Source organism: Uloborus diversus, chromosome 6 (genome assembly GCF_026930045.1).
Source record: "Uloborus diversus isolate 005 chromosome 6, Udiv.v.3.1, whole genome shotgun sequence".
NCBI lineage: Eukaryota > Metazoa > Arthropoda > Arachnida > Araneae > Uloboridae > Uloborus > Uloborus diversus.
The window spans coordinates 29,777,464-29,804,836 of record NC_072736.1 but is presented as its reverse complement, the minus strand read 5'-3'; the positions used below and the strand labels follow the sequence as shown (position 1 = coordinate 29,804,836).

Here is a 27,373-nt window from a genome sequence, read left to right as displayed (position 1 = left end):
GCTTACAGAAAAATACCGCAGTCGTTCAAGATGGATCAGTTTCGCAAAAGAATCTTAGAGTAGAAAATCTTGACAGTAGCATTAAAAAGGAAGAGTTATTGGACGTGGAGAAAACTTCCCCGAGTTCTAAAATGGAAAAAGAATCTTATGTTCCATGTGCTGATAGTAAAGAGTTAGAAGTAGTTCAAAAGGACACAATCGACGAAAATAAATGTTTCATCAGGGATCAATGTTCCTCTAATGATGACGGAACTGAAGATAACAGAAATAGTAAAATTTATATGAGGTCCAGTTCTCAGAACGATGTTCCAGAGGGGCCAGCGCAAGCCAGGAGGAAAAAGTGTCAAAGTGAAAGTGGGCTGCCAGTAGATTTGGTCAACCAGGAGAAATCTTTGTTGGAGGGAATAATCCGTGAAAGAGGTAAAAGCCTAGACGATGCTATAAGTCGATATGTCGATAAAATGATTCGAAATTCAATCGTGGAAGCCATTAAAAATGTTAATGTCGAAAGTTTGTATGAAGAAATAATAAAGGATTTTAGCGATCACAAATCGTTCTCAGGTTCAGATGAAATGCTTGTAGATTCCAAAGATATTATGTCTTCTGAAGATTGGAAAACTAGAGATAATTTATCGACAGGAAACAGAGAATGTAATGACTACAGCTCTGATGATGAATTCAGTGAAGATGTTTCTCATGACGGAAATGCGAAGGATATTTTAATAAAAGAACATAAACGTGAAAACTCAGGTGAAATAAAGGAGGATTCTGAGACGAAAGAAGGTAGTAATTTCCCTAATGATTGCCAAGTTCGTTGCGAAGTGACAGCAAACGAGGAATATTTACCCGATCTAAAAGAATCTGTACTTGATGGCTACCAAGCAGATTGTGATGAATGTGATAGCATAAATTCAATTCTTTCTATTTCGAGTGATGGCAAACTTGATGAAAGGATTAATGAACTAATAATACCTAACGCGAACATAGACAATGAAATGGAAACTGATAGTGATACAGGAAAGGACAACGAAACACAGATTTTGGGAAATTTGAAAACTGAAGATTCAGTTAACACCGAAGTAAATGATACTTCTTCAGAAAATACCGGAAAAGGACGACTGTCGAGGAATGGTAAGGAAGAACCGAAAGATCTTATTACTATGTCTCCTGGAAGTGATGATGCATCATTGAAACCATTCGATTTTCCCCATCCTGACGATCAGGGAAAGAATGTTCCATCAGCAAAACAAGTTCAAGAAGAAGAAAAGAAAATGAATTGGAAAGTTGGCTATTTACATGTAAAGTCACCTCATAAATCCAGAGGAAAAACCCACTTAAAGGTAACGAATTTTTATACTGTTTAAATTTTTACTGTTAAGATATATATTTTTTTCATTGAATCTTGGCATTGCTTAAAAGAAAATATATATGAATATATTGATAATATTTTAATGTTAGGGGAGGTCGCTAACAGTCACATGAGGTACATTAAACTAGATACTTACCCTCCCTTTCAGTAATATGTCTAAATTGTGGAGTTGTAGGAGCATTGGTGTTTCCATCTATCTGGGAACGCTGTAGTCGATTTGTCTAAATAGACTGCTTACGAAGGGTGGCTAAATTGTCTGAGTACGAAGTGTTGCTACACAGGCTGAGTTCGGAATGTGGCTAAATAGACTGAGTACGAAGTTTGGCTCAATAAGCTGAGTACGAAGTTTGACTCAATAGGCTGAGTATGATGTGTATTAAAAGATCGCTGTGGTGCTTGAAGCTGAAACTCGATTCGAAACTGAACATGATCAGAAAAAGTACTAGATCAATCAATAACATCGGTGTCCCGGCTGAGATTCAGACCCGGGCAGGGGCGGATTCAGACAACCATTTTAGGGAGGTGGGAGGTCACTGAAGATTCCGCGGTTTTGATTGCAAAAATTTCTGAACTTTCTTTAGGGTCAATAAAAAGCATCAAATTGGAAAGCAATAAGGCACTTAGTAGGGTTTAAACGTTATTTCGTATCTTCATGAACAATGAGAGGAAGTAGTACTTGAAATATTTACTTCAAAAAATATAGCTAATAAATTGTAAGTTTTACTGCAAGCGCTTACATTTTACTTATGAAGTATTTGAACACAATGTGAGTGGATACTATTGTCGCCCGTTTAGAAGGGGGGGGGGGGTGTCATGACCCCATGACCCTACCCTTGTAACCACCCTTGGACCCAGGACCATGGAGCGGGAACTTTTTCACTCTACTACTTCTGCCATTAGGTGGCGATAATTATTGGTTAGCAAGCACTACAGTGAAACCTCCGAATAGCGGACAGTCAAGGGACTAGAAGTTTTGTCCGTTATTGGAAGGTGTCCGCTATTAGGAGGAACTACTTAATTTACCTTTTTCAAAATGGACTGTTGTTCCTTCTGTAGAACACAATCGAAACAATTGCGAAAGGTTTACTACATTTTACGTCAAGTGTAATTAATCTGTTTTTTCTTAATAAAGGTATACTGACAGCACACACTTGTCTTAAAAAGCATTTAATCAATTAAAGTAATCAGTTAAAACAGTTTGACATCTCCTTTTTTGCATTACAAGCCTGTTTCTCAATATAAATATTTAAATCATTTACCTTAGCAAGTCCTTCAGTGTCCCCTTTGCTCAGGAAAAAGTTTTTCAATTCTTTACTGTATTTCAGTGCTTCCGAAAATTCTCTACTTTTTATGGTTAATTTATTTATTTTATTTCGAATATCACTATTGCATGATTGACAGATGGCAATATGACCTTGAATATGGGCAAATCTTTTTCATATCTAAAAATTAAACAACCCAACGAAACCACGGCGCCTTACAGCCGACTACTACCGGCGCCGGTACGCTCAATTGCATCTCCCGACAGCCCCAGTTAGAAAAAGCACCCAGTTTCCTCTTTTTTATCTTAACTTTTGAATAGTTATTGTGTACAAAATTCATTGAAATCTTAAGAAAAACGTACGTTTATTGTTAGACTGACATCAATTTTCACTTATCTGCTTTATTACTCTCAAAACTAGCCGTAACAAAATGACTTTTTTTTTCTTTTCCATTTTTTGCTGCTCGCAAAAAGTATCATGTCTTTTAGTTCTTTTTTTTTTTTTTCTGCCCCCAACTTTTAAGCCCCAATCGCTGCCTCTGCCCATTACCACCCTTTTAATTCCAAGAAACAGTGATAAGGAAATGACGGGGGGGGGGGGATATCAGTTGTGGATGATGAAAAGCTTTGTAAGGAAAGCAGTTACTAAGATATTCTGTGAAAAGAAAAAAATAACGGAAGTTCTACGATCGCAAGGGAAATTTTTTGCGAAATAACTGTCCGTTATTCGGAGTGTCCGTTATTCAGAGTGAATAACATGGAATGACCTATATTGAGGGACTGGGACTTGCAAATATGTCCGTTAATTAGAGGTGTCCGTTATTCGGGAGTGTCCGTTAAGGGAGGTTTCACTGTACATGAAACCAACTGACTCAGTGGTAGCGCTACACTGTTAAAATTACAGGATGCATTCGGCACCTTTCAGGGGACAAACGCTTGTTCATCAGCGGTACCCAATACGACGCCGAAATCGCACCTCTAAATGGGTGAAAAACAGGTACCTTTAAAAAAATAGACAGCCAGAGTGAAAAAAAGGAACCTCCGGAGAGAGAAATGGCACGCTTACTATAGCTCCTCCTCATCCACCCTCCCCCGTATTGTGTGCGTTTTTGAATACAGTTGTGTATTTTTTTTCTTTTTTTAAGTTTTGTTTTGATTTATGATATTCTACGTTTTGGACACTTTTCACATTGAACTCGGTACTGGAAATGATTAAAACATGTAATTACAGCATTTGATCGTATTTCAGAGTTTTCAACATAGTTAGGAAGTGCTCATTGCTCTAACTCAGTGTTTTCTCAACCTCTTTTGACCCACGGGCGCGGTAAAAGCAAATGAAAAACTTTGCGGACCAGTGAAATCTTTATCGTTTTCAGAAATTCATAAAATAAATAATATTAATAATAACTCTGGGGTCGTTAAAAACATGTGAAAAATTCAGAGTTCTGATGAGTTTTTTTTTTATTTTTACAAAAAGTAATGTTAAGAATTAATAAAACAATAAATATCCACCCCTTTACTTGGTATCAAAGATCTGTCACAAATCGTTATAATTTAAAGACGAGTAATTATTTAAATAATGTGAGAAATTATACATTTACTAATAAATGAAGCATAGCTGTACTTATGGATTATTTACATGAAGAGCCAAAAATATTCAGGGATATTACAGTTACGGAAAAACAAAATCGTTTCATAAACGTTAATCAAGAGTAACAAAATAAAATGCACAGAAGTTTTTCGACAGTTAAAAAACCAAAAGAAATTTCTAACGCTTCGAGTCATTCACCGCTAACAGGAAATGATTCTTAACACTTGAATGAAAAAGCAGAAAAAGAAAAAAGAGCTAGACTGAGAGATTTTTTTTTCGCTAGCTTTTTGTTATAATCTACGAATCAGAAGAACCATTTTTATTAAGATTCTCACTTGTTGATTATTGATAATCTTATAGCAGGTGTTTTTTTTTTTTTTTTTGGTGATTAATAAAAGCTGCTTATCGAGTACTCAAGAAAATAATGAGAAATATTTTTAGTAGCGTTTTGAATGATGAAAATTTCACGATAGTAACGGTAAACTGAAACTGAAACACAGTAACAGTAACTGAAAAGCAATAAATGCACTTTTAAACACTTAACTAATGTTTGAAAGCCCTAAAAACTACAAAGTGATCAAAAGCTGTACTTACTTGTAATTTCGAATAATTAATCCTAGATAAATTGTGTCTTAATACAATAGTGTACTTCATTCAATGTGAAAGACACACAAACGCAATCATCATTTGTCCGCCATATTGAGGTGGTTGAATGTATGTCTAAGGCAAAAGCGCATGTGCAGTGAGTCTTTTTGCGATTGCATGCTGTTTCGGCTCCTCTGCTCTATTTTCTGGCCTGCATTGCACCTTCAGGCACTATGCTTTCACCCTAGAGGGAATATTTTCACTCGTCTGGAACCCCTGGTTATAACAGTGTACGCGCTCCCGCGCAGCAGGCCCGGGTTTTATCTCCGGGTTTAGGCACAGTCGATTCAGTCGTTCCTTCCTTCAATGGGTCGATAAAATAAGTACCAAGCATGCTTGGGAACTACACACTGGGGGTTCCGGGTTCTGCTGACCACCTAACAAGAACATATGCTTTGCACCCCACAGCTCTTGATCAGGAAGACTAAGATGGGCACAATAGGTCTTGGCCCCCATGGGCTGTCATGCCACTGGGTTTGGTTTTTAAGCAACTACATACAACTTGTAAGGAACAAAATGCCTTCGACTCCTCGTCTAAATTTTACTTAGCATTGCTTAGCAACATAACACCAACGTATGTAACACATTTTTCTGTTTTCGCTTTGGCAGAAAGCAAACAAGTCAACAAGCGTCGGTGTAGGCTCAGGTGGAGTAAATGAAAACATAATTTGAATGCTTAAAATTTAGACCCTTCCCTTACTTTTGCATGAATAGAGAGGTAAAATTTTGTGCATAGTGTCCAAGGCTACACTTTATGAGAGTAACTGAGGGAAAATTTGACTTTATCACTCTGTATAGCGAATGAAATCGTGTTTACATTTGCTCCAACGAGTTTCTATTTTTTCCCTAGTAAATGAAAACAGTGATTTCTTTCCACATGTGGTTGATGAAGGTATATAATCACAATGTGCGCGATCTATTTAAAAGTTTAGTAATTTCTACACCAACACTCAGCTTGCGGAACGTAGATCATAAGTGACCCACTAAATTCTTCAAATACAATCTAGAACTATTTTAAAAGAAAAATCAAACAAAAAATTTAAATTATACTCTAAACTTATATAAAATGCACACTAAAGTGTAATTTAATCTTCAAGAAAAGAAGAAGAGAGAGAATGACAAGCTTAGTTGCTTCTATTTACCCCAAAGTACTGCATGTATGTTGCAAATGGAATCTCTTGAATTGCACATCAAAAATAAGTTGGGCAAGTGAAATTTAATAAATAATTGTTTTTAGTAGCTTTCCACAGGGCAAATAAAAGTAGTAGTTGAAATCAACTACTTCACATTGGTAGATCTGTTGGAGAGAAAAATATAAGATCAATGAACTTTAAAAAACGCCTCTTTCAAGGTCATCTTCAAACAATGGTGACGCTTCGCTTACACAATTAATTCTTTGGAAACAAGCGGAACTCTCAGAATCTCTTCCTTATGTTTCCCAGTTGTCACACACGAACAGTTTAGTTTTAAAAATCACCACAAGCTTACTGAGTTCGTTTCCATGTACCCCATGTTTCCGTTTACCCCAGTCAACCCTACCCCATTCTACGCTTTTACCCTGTCGTGAATAGTTTTATGCACAATTTCTGACTAATAGGGTTGGTTCCGAAATTTTAAAAGTATTTTTTTCTGAAAGAGCATGCTTAAAAACATAAGATTTGACGAGTTTTTTAAATAATCTGACAGAATGTAATATTTTTTAACAGTTACTTTAATCGGCGCAGATTCAATGTAATTTTTTACGCTTCTGCGCATGACATCACAAGTGATGAAGTACCATTCACTGATTCCATTAGCGCAGAGCGCAATATTTAATTCGCTTCTTTACTGAAATGTAGTGGCAACGATATGGTTGACAGCAAGCGCAGAGCGCAATATTTAATTCGCTTCTTAATTATCACAATCTGGAAACGCCGTAGACAGTAAGCGTACGCATTCAGCGCGTCAGTGGAGTACGCGCCAAAGTTCATCACTGGTAACTTCATAAAGATCACGCCTTGTTTGAAAAATCGGACATTTTAAAAATTAAAAGTTTTGAAAATAAAAGTTTTTTTTCGCTCCTTGTTATTTATTTTATTTATTTATTTAATTTTTGCTCATTTCATCAATTTCAGTGACTAAAAATAGTACTTTTGACTCATGGAAACAACCCCATTATGATTCTTAAACATAAAAATAACGCACAAAGTGGATATTCAGCAATAAAATTGCTGACACGTATTTCGGGCTTGCAAGGACCCTCTTTTCCCAGGGCTATGGAGTCGGAGAAAAAATCCCCAACTCCGGCTCCGATGCCAGAAATTTTAGAGCCTTCGAATCCTACTATGACTCTTTTACCCCAAAAACTGTTTGACTCCACAAGAACTGGCAGAGTTATGGACTTTGATGGGAAATAATTAACTTCGACTCTTGGAATTTCAAACCTTCGATTTCCGACTACGATTCCTATACCCCAAAATCAGCCCAACTCTGACTCTCCGACTCCGACTCCGCAGCTCTGCTTTTTTAAAGCAAAACATGAACTTAGTTGAAAAAGGCTTCCGTCAAAAGCCAAAAAAATACGCTGTCTTAATGTTTGAAACTTTTCGCACCAAAGTAAAGTAAACATTTCAACTGTAAATTGATGTTTGTTATAAAACGCGTTTTTTTTTTGTTGTTGCAGCGTTTGTTTGTCCCATTTAAGTGAAACTCTTTACAAGTCTTTGTACAATCGATTTATCTGATAAGTTCACAGAGATACGACTATCGCTCTTACAGTGTATTTTCATTTTACTGCTCTATCTGAATAAACTTTAATCTCTTCCTTATCAGAAAAATAAAATGACTTTTGAAATAAAAGACTTCTGTTGCTTTTACTATTGTAGGAGTCTAAAAAATTTATGATGACATAAATGTCACTAATGTGTAGTATTACGCGTGGTTCCCTTCCAGAATTTTTTTTACAGATCCATTAAAGGGTTTAATTTTCGTATAGTTTTTGCTAGAGTTGCTCATGTATTACGTTCTTTTGAGAACCCACAAAAATCTCCTGCATTCAAACAGACATTTCCCAAAAATGGTTTTCCCACGTGTTGTAGGAAAAAGGGAGATGAATGTGAACATTGTTTTTCAATTCTTTATTTTTTTAAAAATATTATCGATTAGAGCAAAAGTGTCCCTATGATTGAATAGTCTTTTCTTTGTGTCATATGAATTATAATTTAAGTGCAAATATTTCCTTCTTTATTTGTCCTTAAGCCATCAGTTAAGATAAAACACCAGTAGAGGTTCGTCAGTAGTGGTCAATTCAAGATTTAAAACGCACTAGCAGTGGTCACAGTGCAGTATATTTTTAAACCGTAGGTCTGCAATTTTAATTGCCCCTCTTGAAACTCAATGAGCGTTTTATAGCCCAACGCTTTCTAAATCTTCCCATTTTCTAAAAATACCAAAATTTCAATTTGTTCAATTTTTGTCAATTTTTCCTCGAACCTCGAATTTGATCCAGTACTGTCCACTACAAAATCTGAAAATTTCAGAAGTGACTAGCTGACATTCTCCCATCCGAAGAATTTACATTACCTACTTACTTTAAATACAAGTAACTGATGAATAAAATTGATTCAATATGATAGTTACGTTAAGTACCATTTAAAAATCATATTATTATCGTTCATTCCTTTCTTCAAAGTACAAAAAAGTAAACTTGAAGTGTCCACTACTGAAGCACTGGCCACTACTGGTGTTTTACCTTATGTGTTAAAAGGTGCAGAAATAAACGTGTTTGAGGAGAGAAATACCTATCGACTGCGATTCCTGTGCCACACGGTGAAGAGAGGCAGAAAAGAAAGTTTAAAAGAATTTGCTAATTAAAATCGCGTTAATTTTTTTCTAATGGGATATTATCTTAAAAAATGCTTTTCAACTAAACTAAACTACTAACTTTTAAACTAAAATAACTAATTACTTTAATAATTAGTAAATTACTCAGCTACTACTAGAAACTAGAACATCGCCCGTCAAGGTATGACGGGTGAATATTGCTACTGCATTCAAACGAAGCCATTGCCTGTTTGATGATACTTTGATAGTTGAAATTTTAACCCTAACTCCAGTGGATTAACCCTAAACTCCAGTAGAAAGCATTCATTGTTGACCATTTTTTCGTTTCTTCTTTCCCCTGAAATGACACAGTTTTACTAGTAAAACAGTTAAGTTACCGGATCCAGTTCAGCCTTGTCCTTGTCACAATAAAACATTTCCCTGCATTTCAAAAACATTACCAAAAAATATTATCAAATTATCATGCTGTGGCGCAAGTTCCGTCGTTGATGATGTCAGGAGCGTTACTCGATCACTGAATTTGCTATTAATGTATGAGGATTATCATGCTATGGCGCGAGTTTTATTGTTGATGACGTCAGGAGCGTTGCTCCATCAGTGAATTCCCTATTATATATATATGAGAAGGATTTCATAGCTAATCACGTGGAATTTTACACCATGAGGGCAAAAAATTCGTCTAGAAGCCTATATGGGCAATTCCACAAAAACGTAGCCATTTTTTACCGCACGTGACGATTACTACAACAAGAATTAATAATTTTAAAAGGTAATGAGCGAAATCTTTTGCTTAAAAAATCACACATGCGTCGTGATTTCTAATTTTTGTTATTTTTAATGAAACATATTAGCTGTTACGTACGGGACACACGATCCGTTTTTCCGTGGAACGGTCCTCACACATACCTTTTTTACACGCATATACAGAGCCTGAGTAATTAAAAGTGAGGCCCTAGGCCCAGAATAATTTGGTGGCCCCCTGAAGACTCTTTAGCGGAATTCAGTGGTTGATTTATAGGCTTGGAGCCCGTCTGATTATATTTTTCGGGGCTTCTTTGTCTGTCACTGAACTCTATAAATCATTTATCATGCGCATGCATTTATTATTTACTTGTGGTACCCGCACGGCTTTGCCCGTAGTAGAAAACTAAAAGGTCGTTTGTTTCGCCTGTATATTTACAAATAACGGATGATGAATTTCTCGCCAATTTGCTATATTCATTTGATTGCTCATGTTACAGTTCCACGTTATAATAATTCGTAATTTACTCGCCCACGTTGTGATAATGCGCTCGGCGAAAAGTTCTTAAAATTGGAACAGAAAGAGAACAAAATCCAATTTTCAAAAAATCGCTTCGAGGTGCACATCCCCATGCTACGGTCTATGCGCGTCACAGAGATCCTGAGAGAGAGAGAGAAATCCAGACAGACTTTCAGCTTTATTATTAGTAAAGATGAATTCCCTTTGGGTCCCCTTATAGTTGTGACACAGTAAATTCGGTACTGGCAGAATGAATAAAAATGTTCCTTTAAGGAATTATTTTTCGCAATTTTTAAGTCATTATTTTTTAAATACAGGTATTTTTCATATTGGTGTTATGCTATGCTGATTTTTTTTAGTAACTTGGGACCCCTTGGGAAGACGGGACCCCAGTCGAAGCGATTTTTCGACCTCAAAGCGATTTTTCGAAAATTCGATGTAACTCTTTCTTTATTCCAATTTTACGAACAAAATTACCATAAGATGGACGAGTAAATTACGAAATTATCATAACGTGTAACCGTAACATGGGCACAAGCCAATTCACGAGATACGAAATTATCATAACGTGGAATCATAACATGGGTACAAGCAAATTGGCGAGAAAATTCACCATACATTTTTTAAATATACAGGCGAACCAAAAGACCTTTCAATTCTTCTATTACGGGCAAAGCCTTGCGGGTACCTTAGTATGTTTATAAAGTATATTCATCATTTACATATCAAATTAAAGCTATTTTTTTTCTGGACGTGATAAACTAGGGTTCCCTATGTAAAAGTGGCCGCAAATAGAGGTTACCAGCTGTTAAAGATTGCTTAGAATGAAAAAGTTAGCTCTTTGCAATATTTGTTCGACGCGGATGGCAATAGCCATCTGTACTCACGAACGTATCCAGATGGGGATAAAGGGGGCAGCTGCCCCCCTTCCAAAAAAAAAAATTAGAATTAAAAAAATAATAACAATAATAATAATAAAAACTTTAAATTGACGGATGTTTCAATTTCTAAATTAATCAATGAGTTCAGCTGTAGTAACTTTGTCACTGGGTTTGAAAGTGTATATTGTCCGTTTTCACGAGAAGGCACTTCGCCACGCCTCCTCGAATGCAGAGTTCCATTTTACGCGGGGGTGATTGGTAAACATATCCACGCGCTTCTAAATGAGACAACCAGACAAGTTTATCTTGGGCATGCAGTTTAATGCGCAAAAATGTCTTAGTGTCGTTAACATCACTTGTCTGTTGGCATTTTAGTTGTTCTTGCATTTTTTTCAACAAAATGCTATGATCCGAATATACCTTCTGTCAAAAACAGCGAAATAGAATCATCGGATATCACATGACGAAGCATCAGTCAAGTGCCTTCTTGTGAAAAACGGACAATATATCTTCTTTGGGAGCTCATTGAAAGGGAAAGCTTTTGGTACTTAGTTGGGTTAATACCCCAATCATTTTAGAATTACTTTGCTTCTAAAATCTTGGAGGAAGAAGGGTTGGGGCAAAAGACCAGTCACCTAACTGCCCAAATGATGGGCCTGCCGAGATGCGCCCCGTCACGTAAAAGAAATCATTGAGAAGAAAGATTTACTGCTATTTTTTTTCTTGAGTGTGAACAAATAAAATTCTTGCTTTTGCTTTGAGGGTTTCCTGTAATCAGGAGATTTAATTATTTCCCTCTTTTGGTTACTTTTCCGTGATTCATTAATTTTTTTGCACTGAAGCAGAAGGTAATCAAAGATTTCAGTAGTATTAAAAGCAGAGACTTATACTATTCACTTTAATCTAATCGGTAGTTTTAGATTTGCCGTTAACGTTGCTTTAGAATTATTGATGCTGATATGAATCTTGAGGAACTGACGTCGTTATTCTGATGGAGACTTTTTGAGAACTTATTCAAAGGGGAAATTTTTTGCAGCTATTTTTCCAATTCTGATGGTGATTAAAAGAAAGAATAAACTTTTAAAATTTCCCCTCATTCTGAAAGGGGTTTTTCAAACTATAATACCTATCCAAATAGTGGCATAACTTTTATTTTCGAGGTAGATCGTGCAATGCCAGGCAACGCAGCTAGTAGCACTATAAAAATATTAGTGGGCAGTGAAAAATAGATATGGATAAAAGTAACTCTGAATTACGTTATATGAAAACTGTTACCCTTATTTTAACAGGCATTTTTAGAAAGAGATGCCCTTGTGGTAAAAGGGAATTTTAAGGAATGTTTTTCTCTTTCTAATGGAGAGTTTTGGAGGAGTAATGGGAATTTTTAGATGTTGTTGTCCTTACTCAGACAGAAATCTTTAGGGCGCATTGTCCTTAGTCAGTAACGGGTTTTTAGGGACAAATGTCGAGTTTGTGCTGGGGATTTTTGGGAACTGTTGTCCAGTTTCTACTGAGGATTCAAAGGGACTGTTGATGCTATTGTGATGGGACTGTTGCCTTTATTTTAATGATCCTTTTATCTATATTCCTCCTTATTTATTCGTCCATCCTAATTTTTAGGGGGGTGTAAACTTTATTTACATAGTTTTTCTCATTTCAAATGGGAATTTTTAGCGACTAAAATTCAAACTTCAACTTTTTTTTTTTGAGCAATCACGATTGCTTATTGCTTTCATTTGAACGTCCTTGATGTCTGGTTCCTTTTTCAACTCCACCGCCCTCTGCAGGCGCGACTCCTCCCGGTAGCCGCTGCTCCTGGTCGGTGGCGTTCATGTCCTACACACATGCACGCTCATACAAACTCACACATCCACACCTGCGCCTTTACACACATGCCAACGTGCATACACACAGGTCTATGTACACACCCAAGCCTACACATACACAACTATGCACACTTAACCGCCTAAGAGGAGGGACAGGAACCGTTTCGAGAGAGAAGCGAGTGGGGTAGTACCCAATGAGTAGGGTCCTGCCGCAACTCGTGATTGCGAGAAATATAATTTGAATTCAAAATTTCAGAATTCAAATTAATTTTGAAAATTCGAAAGATTTTTTTATTTTATTTTATTTTATTTTTTTTTTTTTTGGAACTGTTGCTATTGTTCCGACTTATAGCAACTTTCCATTATTTATTCTCTTTTATTTAACACAGTTGAACATTTGTCGTTAGGTATAACTTTTATTTTCGAGGTAGACCGTGAAACCCCAGGTAACGCAGCTAGTAACACTATAAAAATATTTGAGGCTACTGAAAAATAGATATGGATAAAAGTAACTCTGAAGGACTAGAGTTCTTTGACTTACGAACCAGTTGCATTTTCTTTACTTTTTTGAGCCTCAAGAGAGCGAAGCCACATGCTGTAGCCTTGACTCCGCCTTCTTCACGTGATATTCGATGATTCTATGTTGCTGTTTTCGGCAAAATGTATATTTGGATCATAGCATTTTGCTGTTAAAGTAGCAGTTTTAAAATGTGAGAATAACTAAAATGGCAACAGATAAGTGGAGCAAGTGATGTAAAGGACACTAAGACTTTTTTGGACATTAAAATGCACGCCCAAGTTAAGGCTGTCTGGTTGTCTCATTTAGAAGCGCGTGGATATGTTTACCAATCACCCTCGCGTAAAATGAAACACTGCGTTCGAGAAAGCGAGGTGAAGTGCCTTCTCGTGAAAAACGTACAATACATGAAATACAGAATATTGGTATAGATTGAAAAGGGATAGCTCTGTGCAAGGTAAATTGGATAAAACTGAAACAACATTTAAAAGCACAGAAAGAATAAAAAGTTTATAAAAGCGCAGACATGTTTCGGAGGCAATAGCCTCCTTCCTCAGTGCGAAATGTACAAATGGATGAATCAAGGTCAAACGAAAGTTTAAATTGCGTAACCGGAAAAACATTGACCAATCAGCTATCAGCGAGTGCTGAGGCAAAATATGACGTATTCTAACATGTAAGATTGAATAAGATTGGAGAAAAATGCGGAACAGCAAAAGACTCATTGCAAAGATTATTTAAGTTTTTTATGAATGTAAAAGGATTCCAGAAAATCTAATTCACCTACTGTTGTAGGTCTGCAAATGATCTTGGCTACCGAAAAGAGAAAATTGTGCCCTGTGTTCCAACAATGTTTAGCAATTGAAGATTTGTTCAGTTCCTGTTTTTTAACGTGGTTTTCATGTTCTTTCAAATGAAATTTAAGTGAACGCCTTGTCTTTCCCACGTAACCGATATTACATTGACAAGGAATGTGATATATGCCCCACTGATCAAGTGGTTGGATTGGGTCCTTCAGTTTGGAAAAAGAAAGTTTATTCATGGTTCTGTAAATTACGCCAAAGTCAAATTTACTGAGAATTCTAGAAATACGAAAAGAAATATGTGAATAAAACGGTAAAACCACAAAATTTGTAGAAGAAAAACTACGTATGTTGGAGGTTTTATTCCGGGTTGAAAATTTGCAAAAAGCCCTGTCGATGACCTGAAGAGGATAACCCATGTCCAGAGTCACGGCTTTCAAAAAATCTTCAGGTCATCGACAGTGCTTTTTGCAAACTTTCAACCCGGAATAAAACCTCCAACATACGTAGTTCTTCTTCTACAAATTTTGTGGTTTTACCGTTTTATCCACATATTTCTTTTCGTATTTCTAGAATTCTCAGTAAATTTGACTTTGGCGTAATTTACAGAACCATAAATAAACTTTCTTTTTCCAAACTGAAGGACCCAATCAAACCACTTGATCAGTGGGGCGTATATCACATTCCTTGTCAATGTAATATCGGTTACGTGGGACAGACAAGGCGTTCACTTAAATTTCGTTTGAAAGAACATGAAAACCACGTTAAAAAACAGGAACTGAACAAATCTTCAATTGCTAAACATTGTTGGAACACAGGGCACAATTTTCTCTTTTCGGTAGCCAAGATCATTTGCAGACCTACTACAGTAGGTGAATTAGATTTTCTGGAATCCTTTTACATTCATAAAAAACTTAAATAATCTTTGCAATGAGTCTTTTGCTGTTCCGCATTTTTCTCCAATCTTATTCAATCTTACATGTTAGAATACGTCATATTTTGCCTCAGCACTCGCTGATAGCTGATTGGTCAATGTTTTTCCGGTTACGCAATTTAAACTTTCCCTTGACCTTGATTCATCCATTTGTACATTTCGCACTGAGGAAGGAGGCTATTGCCTCCGAAACATGTCTGCGTTTTTATAAACTTTTTATCCTTTCTGTGCTTTTAAACGTTGTTTCATTTTTATCCAATATTGGTATAGAGAAGTTTTACAACAAATGTGAGCTGGTGCTGGCTTATGGAAGTTTCTATTATCCTGATGCTTTTACTGTTTCACTTTTCATGAATCGGTTCGTCTTGAATTCAATAAAAGAAAAAGAAAAAGAAAGTTTCTAATCATCCACAGATTATTCTTCAAAAAGGTTTAGGGTAATAGAGATGTGAGCTTGCTGGCGCTAGCGTGTAGAGGTTTTATTATCATAATACTTTTACTTGTAATGATACAGTTCGTCCTGAATTCGAAAAAAAAGAAAAAAAAAAAGAATGTTTATAATCGTCCACATATTAATTCTAAAACTTCAAAGTGTAACCATAATGAAAAAAAAAAAAGGCCTATTACATGAAGAAATAACATTTCCGGGCTTATTGACCGTGTTCTAAAGGAAAAAGGAAATCCAGACGTTTCGTCAAGCTCTGCGGCTGACATCATCAGTGGATGAGTTCGGTGTGACTTCAGTCACATCGAACGATTCAGTCACTCATCCACTGATGATGTCAGCCGCAGAGCTTGATGAAACATCTGGATTTTCTTTTTCCTTTAGACCATTGCTAATAAGCCCGAAAATATTATTTTTTCATATTGACGCCGACCCTGAAAGCCTTAAGCAGTTTTTAAAGCCTATTGTATAGTACGACAAACATTTTTGCAACAGGTGTGGAAGAAACGTTGCGTCTCCATCCAGCCAGACGAGTTTGTAAATGATCCAAAGAATCCTTGTCTGATGATCAGCGTGTACAATGCGGAAAGCGGGACGTCGAGGAAGCACAACGCTGTCTTCTGGAAAACGGTGTCCTGCCAGAAAGCTGTGGTGTACCGAAGCAGCTCTCGGAGTCACAAATACGCCTTCACCATATCCGACGACAACAAGGCCGTCATCCACCTGGCAGCGGACAGCGAGACTCTGAGCCAAGAATGGATGGCAGCTATCAGAGCGATCCTGTGGCCTCCTAGTCCCGTGATACAGCTGGAGAAAAGTAAATTCTGTCAGAATTATTGTAAGGAGAGTCAGGGGTGCCCACAGGAGGAAGGGGGGGGGGGATTATGGCGCGAGTTGCGCCATCAAGATTTTTCGAGGGAATTGTTTTATTTATTTATTTATTTAAATTTATTTCCTGATTTATTTTTAATTTAAATTGTTTCTTTCATTTCATTTTACTCTACATATTTATGTTTTATTTCATTTATTTATTTAGTTTGTGTGTGTGTGTGTTTATGTCATTGGCATAGCAGAGAATTTTTCTAATAAAATAATAATAATAGTAATGATTAAAAATAAATAAATAAATAAATAAAAATATTAAGAAATACATAAATAAAATAAAAAAGGGGCGCTGAGGGAAAAAAATAAAAAAAAGGAAAAGAGGTTTGAGAAACATTTTGTTGAGGAATTTGCGTTATTGAACTTGGGGAGGGGGGGGGGCAACTCTGAAGGGAGTTGTTGTTATATGCTACTAGGTTAGGTTCAAATCCAAAGCGTTTTGACGAAGCGCGTAGGGATTAAGGCAGAGAGGCAGAGGCAGTGGCGTAGCAGACAGGTGGAGTGGTTTAGGTAGTGGGTAGAGGGAACTGCTCTTGAGAAAGTGAGGAGAGGGTAGTTATAAAAGGGTAGGAGATTGTCCTACCCTTTTAGGGTAGAGGACCGCCCTTGGTCTCCTATCCTTATAAAAGTAGGAGTCTGCCATTGGTCTCACCCAATAGATGACATCACCATCTCTCTCTACTTCTAGAGAATTTTGCCATGGCTCTGAAGGGAAGGGAATGTTTCCATGAACCCCCTTCCATGAAACCTCCATGAAACATTCCATGACCCTGAATCCAGGGTCTTATCAAGCCGAAGTGATGCCCTGGTCTTGGTAGTAAAAGCTGGTGCCTCTCTCTCACAAGAAAATCCATGTAGGGTAGAGCGACCAGTGACTGAACACTACCAAGTGAATGAACAAACTCGTAATATTTTTGAAAATTAAGCTTCCAAAAGATTTTTTCTTAATATATTGACTACAATAGCTTTATTCATTGATATTCTAAGCTATCTGACACCTGATTGGTTACTTTGGTCGCGTATTTTTTTCCTGGAAAATCTATAGAATATTTACGATTGTGCATGTGTGTGTGTGCATCACTCTTTTTCTCTGCCAAAATTATAAGGCTGGTTTCGTGCATGCAACTATTTTGATAAAAATTAATTTTGAAATTTTATCTTTTAACTCTGCGAAAGATAAACTATGTACTCATGTTTAAACTATGGATTTAAGTCGTTTCAGTTAATGCAGAATGCGTAGTTTTTCAGGTAGTGGGGTGTTCAGTCATTGGGTACGAAAAATTACGAAAAACCAGTGAATGAACATTGACAAAATTTCGTTTGATTTAAAACGAGATTTTAAGATTCTTTGAGATATACTTATTTACAAACACACACACACACAATACACTTTTTAGCATATTAATGCTTTTTTTCGTTTTCTTTAATTATTTTATACCATATTATATTGAATTACATACATATTTATTTGTATATCTATCTATCTCTATCTCTAGCACTCTATCTGTATATCTATCTAGCTACTTATCTATTTCTGCCTATCTATTTCTATCTATCTACCTACCTATTCATACATCTCTATCTCTCTATCTATCTACCTGCAAGTCTATCTACATATGCCTGCATATCTATCTACCTACCTACCTGCCTATTTATCAATCTATCTATTAATCTATCTATCTACCCCTGTCTATCAACATATATACCTGTATATCTATCTACCTACCTAGTTGCTTATTTATCAATCTAACTATCTATTAACCTATCTATCTATCCCTATCTATCTATCTACTTACCTATTTCCATCTTTCTGCCTACCTATTTAGATATGTCTCTCTCTGTGTCTACCTAAACATCTATCTATCTACATATCTATCTATTGATCTATCTCCATCTCTATCTCTCCAGTTAACTATCTATCTACCTGTAAATATATCTACATATCTACCTGTATATCGATCTATATATCTACCTACCTATCAACCTATACATCAATCTAACTATATCTACCTATCTATCTATCTATCCTACGTATCTATCTACCTATCCACTTGCACTTCCATCTATCTATCTGTTTCTCTAACTACCTTTTTATCTGCTTATTCTACCTACCCACCTACCTGTCTATTTATACATATCACTCTATTTATATATCTATCTACCTCCTTATCTATTTAGAGAGATAGAAGTATAGGTAGATAAATAAATAGGTAGATATATTTGTATATATTTATACATATATATAGAAAGATAGATAGATAGATAGGTATATAGACTGATAGGGAGTTATATAGGTAGATAGATATGTAGATAGACAGACAGTAATATAGATATATAAATAAATGTACAGACAGCTAGATAGATAAATAGATTAGTAGATGCTTAGGTTTGATGTATAGAAAAATAGATGAGTACATAGACAGATAGGGAAGTAGATAAACAGATAGACAGATAGATTTGTTGCTAGACAAATTGGTAGATATACAGATATACTATTAAATATATAGCTATATAAATAAACCGATAGATATGTAGATAGATAGGTAGAGATATAGATAGATCGACAGGTAAATAGATAAATAGATAGGCATGTAGATGTGTAGATTTATAGATAGATAGATATGGGAAGGTAGGTACGGTAGATAAATAGATAGATAGGTAGATAGGCATATAGACATGTAGATAGATAGAGAGATAGATAGGTAAACAGATTGATAGATAGATATTAGAAAGTTGATAATAGATATAGATAGATAGCTCGGAACATAAATAGATAGAGCGGTAGAAAGAAGGATATATAGATACATATAGGTAGGTAGGTAGACAGGTAGATAAATAGATAAGTAGATAGACAGGTAGATAAGCATATAAATATATAGAGAGATAGATATGTAGACATATAGACAAGTATATAGATAGATAGATTGATAGATGTAGGAAAGTTGATAAATAGATAAATAGATATAGATAAATAGATAGAAACATAAATATAGACCGGTAGAAAGAAGGATATATAGATACATATAGGTAGGTAGAAAGATAAATTGACGTATAGATAGATTGATTGATAGATAGCTAAGGAGATAGACAGGTTGAGATATAGAGCTAAAATAGATATGTAGATAGATAGATAGATTAGTAAATAGATAGATAGATAGGTAGATGTATCTAAAAATAGATAAGTATACGGAGATATATGTAAGTAGATAAAAAGATAAGAAGATAGATGCGTAGATAGACAAATATGAAGATATATACATAGACCAATAGATATATAGCTGTATAGATAGACCAATAGATATATAGCTATATAGATAGGGATAAAGATAGATACTATATAGATAGATAGATGGAGACATAGATATAGATGGGTAGAGAGATAAATAGATCAATTTCAAAGAAACTAATTTTCTTTTCAAATCAAAATTTATCATGTTTATTCACTGGAATAATTTGTGTTCATTTACTGGTTCGAGGTATAAATTCACTGGGTCTTTGTGCCATTTTTTCTTTAAACACCTAAAAAAGTTGGAAGCGGTATTACTTAAGGTCCCGCAATTTTTACTTCCTTTTACAAAAAAGGAAGTACTGTATGCGCGAAAAATTTTTCACTCATAAATCGACCTTAATTTCCATTTTACTCACCCCCGAATGAATATTGAGTTTTTTTCTCGACTCGACCACTCATGGATAAGTGCCAAAGAACGTATAGACACGCGAAATATCCATAATGACGATTCCCGAGTTAATCACAATGAATTTTCTCGTGACGTCTGTATGTACGTACGTATGTATGTGTGTATATGCGGATGTGCGTATATATGTCGCATAACTCAAGAACGGTAAGTCCTAGAAAATTGAAATTTGGTACGTAGACTCCTAGTGGGATCTAGTTGTGCACCTCCCCTTTTGGTTGCATTCGGGTGTCTCTAAGAGGGTCTTTTACCCCTTTTTGGGGGGAAATCATTGTTACTTTCGATGTAAACTCAAATGGTGTTATATTTTGGCGGACACTTGACGATATATCGCCAGTCTTTTGGTCGCCAACTTGGCGACAAATTTGGTGTTCTTTTTTTTTTTTTAAATCTGTTTTAATTTGGCCACTGTTGGTGGTATTTAGAAAGTAAACTGTTGAATCACATTAAAATTGCCAGTAATGGGGAAATGACATTAAATTGGAGTAAAAGGAAGTCATGTGATGCTCACATCAGCTCGTTTTTGGATATTTACATAGATCAATGAAACTGTTTTAACTATCACGATCTGGATAGTATCTGCCATCGGATGCTATGGACGTCCAGGTAAGACGGGTCTATCTGAATGAGAGGGAAAAGTAAAAATTTAATTAGGATGTTTCGCTCATTTCAATGCGACTCCACTTAATTTAGAGGCTAACACACACCTGCAAAACTGGCATCCCTGAAAAACTACGACATGTGTTTACTTCCGCCGTAAACCAGATGCTCACACTTTTCCATCTCATCTCGGTGATTATACGACCCAAAAAAAAACACCGGATTTTGGTTCTAAAGTATTTATATATTAGTTTATTCACAAATTTTCTTTAGTCTCCTTTAAAGTGTTCACCCTTAGATGCAATACACTTGTTAATTCTTTTTTTCCACTGTTAGAAGTTCCCCTGGAACTCTTTAACTTTGACCATGTCCTGTGCCAGTTGCGAAGCAGTTTTTACAGCCTCTACATCATTAAAACGCTTCACTTTCAGAATTTTTTTCATCTTTGAGAACAGAAAAAGATCACAGGGGGCGAGGTCTGGTGAATATGGGGGGGGGGGGAGTCGAGGAACGACTAGCCACCCCTGAGAGACCAAATAGCGGTTAATAGCGAAGGCTGAGTGTGCGGGAGCGTTATCATGGTGAAGGAACTATTCTTCTGATCTCCCGTGCGAGCTCCAACTCACTCTTGTTTCTTCTAAAGTTTTGTCAATCGTAAAACGACGACTCTCGTTGATTTTTTGTCGGATTTTTTCAACGTTTTCATCATTTCGAGACGTTGAAGGGCGCTTAGAACGAACATGATCTTTAACACTCATACTACCACGTTTAAAGCGCCCGAACCACTCGAAACCTTATGCACGGCTCATAGGATCGTTCTTGAAAGCTTATTGAAGCATTTGGTAAGCAATTTCGTTGCAGACTTTTCAAGCAGGAAGCAAAATTTCAAGCTTACAGTTTGTTTTTTTAAATCTGCGATAATGAGTTCGCAGGAGTAAAGCAACAACACTTGAGAAAACCAACACTACGATCAGACATTATCAACTACACTGACACCACTTGCACAGCTGGTTTGTAAAGGTCTCTACTTGAGCCATCTAGCTGCAGAACACTCAACTACATTTAGGATTGGCATCGCACCATTAGTCCGGTTTCTTTTGGGTCCCCGTCGTATACTGTACCAATATATTGCGCACTAATCCTACTAAAATGTACGCTTAAATTGTTGCAACTTTAAATATGCTTAAAGAAAAAAATGGGGATAAAAGAAGTGTACACTATTTTGGTGTTCCTGAAGTTATGGTGAGCAGGTCCACGGATTCGTGCTTTAATCATGCCCCGTTAACTGTTAGGGACTGACTACAGGACGTTTGGACCCACGATATATACTATCGGCCCCGCTTAAACGAATACCGTCGGTTCCAAGAAATATTAGCGGGGTATTTCATTAAGCGGAGAAATTTTATTTATACCTTTCCTGGTTGACAACTGTTGTCTTAAAACGTAATAATAAATCAATATCTAAGTAATAGAAGAAACTATGTTTTTGATTAAAAAGCGTTTGAAGTAAGCTAAGTAATCAACAAAATAGTACAATAATTAAGTATATAAAAAAAGTACGTATGAAAATTATAAATATGTAACTTACAACTTGAGGTATTAAATCTTTGTTTCGACACCTTTTATCAGTGCATATTTTTTTGAGATAGTTCATAATAGTGGATCCCTTGCTCAAGGTATTTTGAGAACATTTTTCTAACTTCAACTACCGTGTTTTAAGTAATTACAACCCAAATTCAAAACAATAGAATACTTCTCACTTTTCTGAAAAAAGTTTATTTTAACCAAATATAAGTGCAAATTAGGTATTTAAATGATTGTGCCACCTTTCTTAGATCTTAAACTGTGCATTTCATTTCAAATATACAAAATTAAAAATAATTTTAGACAGAATAATCCAAAGTTCATATTGATGAAGTTTAACATTGAGTGAAAAAATTAGAATATTCAAATTAAAGGGGGAAAAACACTTTCAAACGAAACAATATTGTTACGTGTTCGATGCAATTTCATACTTTCTTTGAATGACGACACAGTTCTTGAGAAAAGCACAGATTTATTTGCAGTTATGTACAGGAAGTGTAGTTACAACTGCTAAAACAATCATCAGCAATTAGCAAATATCAAATAACACCGTAAACTCAACGATCACACATGTATTTGTATAAAAATACGCAAAGCACAGCGCGAAGGCTAATACACACAGAGCTAAATACATGCTCTCTAGCGCACACTTGATACGATTCACAAGCAAAAACTAACTGTAATTCAATTTTTTTTATTACTCGGCAAAGAAATATCCAGAAAATCCTACCTTGTTCTACCAATTTCTAATATTTTCTTTTTACTCCATTCGCAATTCTTATCGTTCAGAAATAGAGGGACCATATACTGCATTCGAATGTAAGGGGGTTGTACATTCATTACGAGAAACTATTTACAGGTTACGTTACTAAAACAATTTTAGATAAAAGATAATAGAATAAACGCCAAATTTAGCCAGATTACAACAAATTAATCATACAAATAATTACTATTTACAGAATTTGTAACAATATCAATACTAGAATGCGTCATTTTTTGCTGGATTCAATGCATTAATCCTTTCGCACACGGATTCTACCACCTGTTTACATTAATCCTTTCGCACACGGATTCTACCACCTGTTTACATTAATCGTTTCAAAAAATGTTTCCAAACCCTCTTCAATGAGGCAACGAGCTCAATTTTGCTGACGGGCATCAGGTGTTGAACCGCTTTCTTTAGATTTGACGGTGCCTCAAATTTTTGATCGTATTGAAATTGGTAGAGTTGCTTGACTAGTTTAATTCCGAAATTCCTCTTTCTAATGAAAATCTATGAGTCGATTTAGAGACATGACGAGGAGTAGATTCTTGCTGAAAGATAAAATGTGTCCCTAAATGTGTAACTGCTGTGCATCAGATAAAGTATCAAGCAATATTATTGATAAACAGCGGAAGTTACGCATTGTTTTATTTTAAGATACGTATAATTTCCCAATCCTAGCAGCCCTTATGCACACACAAAACAAAATGAATGTGTCAAATTGGAGAGAACGCTTTACACAAGATTTCTCAGACGCTTTTCTTTTTAAACGTCAAACCCGAACACATTTTTTTGTTCACAGATATTTCAAAAAGAGATTCATCACTGAATTTAATACTTTTCCAACTTTGTTGCCTTTGTATGAGCTTCTCTTTTTCACCAGGAGAGTCACGCACGTTTCTGCTTCATGTTTATCTTGGGTCTTACTTCGTAGATCCGCAATTAAAACTGCAATTTATGCAACCGTCCAGGTGTAGTTGGCGTGGACAAGATAGCTATACGTTCTTTCCAAAACCTATGAACGAAAGAAGCATTTTTCAACGACCATTTTGGATGATCTAACTTTAAGAAATAATACAATATATAACTTCGTTTTTTTCCTATTTATCATGGGCGGATTTATGGGGGGCAGAGGGGGGCGATGCCCCCCTAGTTTTGGGAGGACTTTATGTAGTAACAACACATTTCCCAAAAATTTTAAAAAAAAATTCTTTTTTGAATAGTTCGGAAGGGCATAGGTGGATTTATAGGGAGGGGGGGGGGCATATTGGGCAATGCACCCCAGTTTTGGGAGGACTTTATATGGTAACAACACATCTTCCAAAATCTTAAAACAAAAAAATCATGACTTTTTCTTTTTTGAATAGTTTAATGAAAATGAAGAGAAAAGCGAATGTCCTTTTCTGATGGGAGAAAAGAAAAGGAAACGAGCTGATGTGTGAATCACATGACTTCCTTTTACTCCAATTTCATGTCATTTTCCCATTATTGGTAATTTTAATGTGATTTAATAGTTTACTCTGTAAATATTTCCTACAGTGGCCAAATTGAAACCAGATTTAAAACTTAAAAAAAATCGCCAAATTTGTCACCAAGTTAGCGACAAAACTTGGCGATCAAAAGACTGGCGATATATCGCCAAGTGTTCGCCAAATTGTAACACACCACTTGAGTTTACATCAAAATTATCAATGATTTCCCCCAAAAGGGGGCAAAAGACCCCCTTAAGAACATCTGAATGCAACCAAAAGGGGAGGTGCACAACTAGATCCCACTAGGAGTCTACGTACAAAATTTCAACTTTCTAGGACATACCGTTCTTGAGTTATGCGACATACATACGCACATACACACATCCGCACATACGCACATACATACATACGTACGTACAGACGTCACGAAAAAATTCGTTGTAACTAACTCGGGAATCGTCAAAATGAATATTTCGGGTGTCTATACGTTCTTAGGCACTTATCCATGTGGTCGATTTGAAAAAAAAAAAAAAACTCAACATTCATTCGGGGGTGAGCAAAATGGAAATTAAGGTTGATTTTTGAGTGAAAATTCTTTCGGGAAAATAATACTTAAGTAAAAAAAAAAAGTAAGAAAAAAGAAATCGTTTGTTTTTCCCCTGTTGCCAAAAAATAATTTTGAAAATGAATTACTGTACTTTCAAAAATAAATAAAAATAATGTGATTCAATGATTAACTCTCTAAATATTTCCATCGGTGGCCAAGTTAATACCAAGTTATTTAAAAAAAAAAAATCGTCGCCAAGTTGGCGAAAAAACTTGGCGACCAAAAGCTTGGCGATACGTCACCAAGTGTTTACCAAATTATAACACCACTTAAGTTTGCATTGATATTAACAATGATTTCCCCCCAAAAAGGTGCAAAAGACCCCCTTAGGAACATCCGAAAGCAACCAAAAGGGGAGGTGCACAACTAGACCCCACTACGAGTCTATGTACCAAATTTCAACTTTCTAGGACATACCATTTTTGAGTTATGCGAGATACATACGCACATACGCACATACACACATACGCACATACATACAGACGTCACGAGAAAAGTCGTTGTAATTACCTCGGTGATGGTCAAAATGGATATTTCGCGTGTCTATACATTCTTAGGCACTTTTCCGCATGTGGTCGAATCGAAAAAAAAACTCAACATTCATTTGGGGGTGAGCAAAATGGAAATTAAGGGCGATTTTTGAGTGAAAATTTTTTCGCGAATACAATACTTCCTTTTTTGTAAAAGGAAGTAAAAAAACGAACATTAAATACAAATAGTGCAGCTGTCACTGGTGTGCTGAGCGATCTACTCGTTATGATTTGTGTCCACATTTAAAGTATATTTGTGCATAATATTTATGTTTTTATTAGATTAATTGGCCTTTTGAGAAATTGTTTCCCCCTTCTCTCTTTTAAGAGAGAGATGGGGGGAGGGGAGAGACAGAGAGTCATCAAAAGCTTTGGAAAAATTTGCTGAAATTTTATAAATGTCTATAAAAACCTAACAAAGATTGGTAAAATCGTAAAAATCCTTTCACCGTAAAAACTGACGAATTTTCGTTAAAATTACAAAAAATTAAGCAAAAATCTGCAAATAAGAGTGAATTACAAACAGGGTCGAATTTGCCTATAAGATACAAACAAGTTATTGCTTAGGGCCCCTGCTTTGAAGTGGGTCCCTAACTCCCAAAAAAAATTTCATGATTCGTTCCTTAAAAAATGAAAATTGCTTGAAAAAACTAATTTCAAGTGCTTGAAAACCTTGAATATTTGGAAACGTGTGGCTACAAACCTTAAATTTTAAAATTTCTAACAAATGGTAGAGGGGGAGGACTGCCAAAATATGTCAAATTCAGCTCTTTGCCACATCCTGTATTAAAAATGTAAAAATCATGGTTCTTACGTTTGTAACGTATTATTTGAAATAAATTTTGTGACTCACATGTTTCATATTTTGATATTTATTCAATCCTGAATGCAGTACTTTGGAAATTCTTTTATACTGATTGCTTTTATCTTACTTCTTCTGCATATTGTCTATCTGTTTAGCACGGAAAAAATACACACTACTTCTATTTCTTTCTGTTTTCTTCCCCACTTGCAACTTAAGAAAAATTGTTGTCATGAGAAATGTACGGTTTCTTTTTTCTTTTAAATTTAAAATAGCTATTTCTTACAACGTTAGAACAGGACTGTAAAAAATTACAATCAAGTACTAAAATATCAAAGACTGGAAAGTATAAATGAAGTGTGTTTTATTTATTTATTCTAGATTCCTTGAAAATAATTAGATAAGTCTTTGAAAATCCTAAGCAAAGTGGGCTCCAATTACTTCTACACCATATTTTCAATCTGTTTAGCCAGGAAAAAAATGATACACCACCTCTCTATTCCTTTTCGTTTTCTGCACTACTTATAATTAAAAATATTATCAATTTCTATGTCTATCCAATTAACCTTTATAAGGCTTCAAAATGCAGAATTGTGTATCCGTTTTACAAAATTTCCTCCGTGGAAGAAACCTTCGACCCCCTAAAATTGGAGATATTTCATTTCCCACTTAAAAGGGAGTCTTGCTTCACTTTTGATACCAGCTCCCTCTCTTAAGGTCAATTCAAAAAGGACAGCGTGAAACACACATTAATGAAAACGACACACAAAAAAGTAAAACATGGACTTATACATCACAGGAAACACATGGCACAGACAAAAACATAAGAGTGGGGGGGGGGGGAGGGGGGCAGTAAAAATTTTCTCAAAAAAAAAAAAAAATCCTGCCCCCCCCCCCCCCAGGAACTCAGTCAAATCCGCCTATGCTATTTATCACCTTGACGACTCATTTTGAGCAATAAAAGGCTTTTAAAAGAGCGTAAAATTATCCGAGCCCCAAGCTTCATACTTGTAACAAACTATCGGTTAACAGGTGTGCAAATATTTTCGCTACTTTTTAAAATTCACATTGAATAACTAGATT

The 27,373-nt window shown here is 35.7% G+C and overlaps 1 protein-coding gene across 1 annotated transcript in view; it reads left to right on the top strand.

Annotated features, from left to right (window-relative positions):
- The first annotated feature begins 281 nt into the window (after positions 1-281).
- The window catches only part of LOC129224307 (uncharacterized), a 34,482-nt gene continuing 7,390 nt past the window's right edge, over positions 282-27,373 (top strand). The window contains exons 1-2 of the mRNA XM_054858741.1: positions 282-1,340; positions 15,851-16,172. Coding sequence (XP_054714716.1) covers positions 282-1,340; positions 15,851-16,172 — 1,381 coding nt within the window. The remainder of the gene's footprint in view (positions 1,341-15,850; positions 16,173-27,373) is intronic.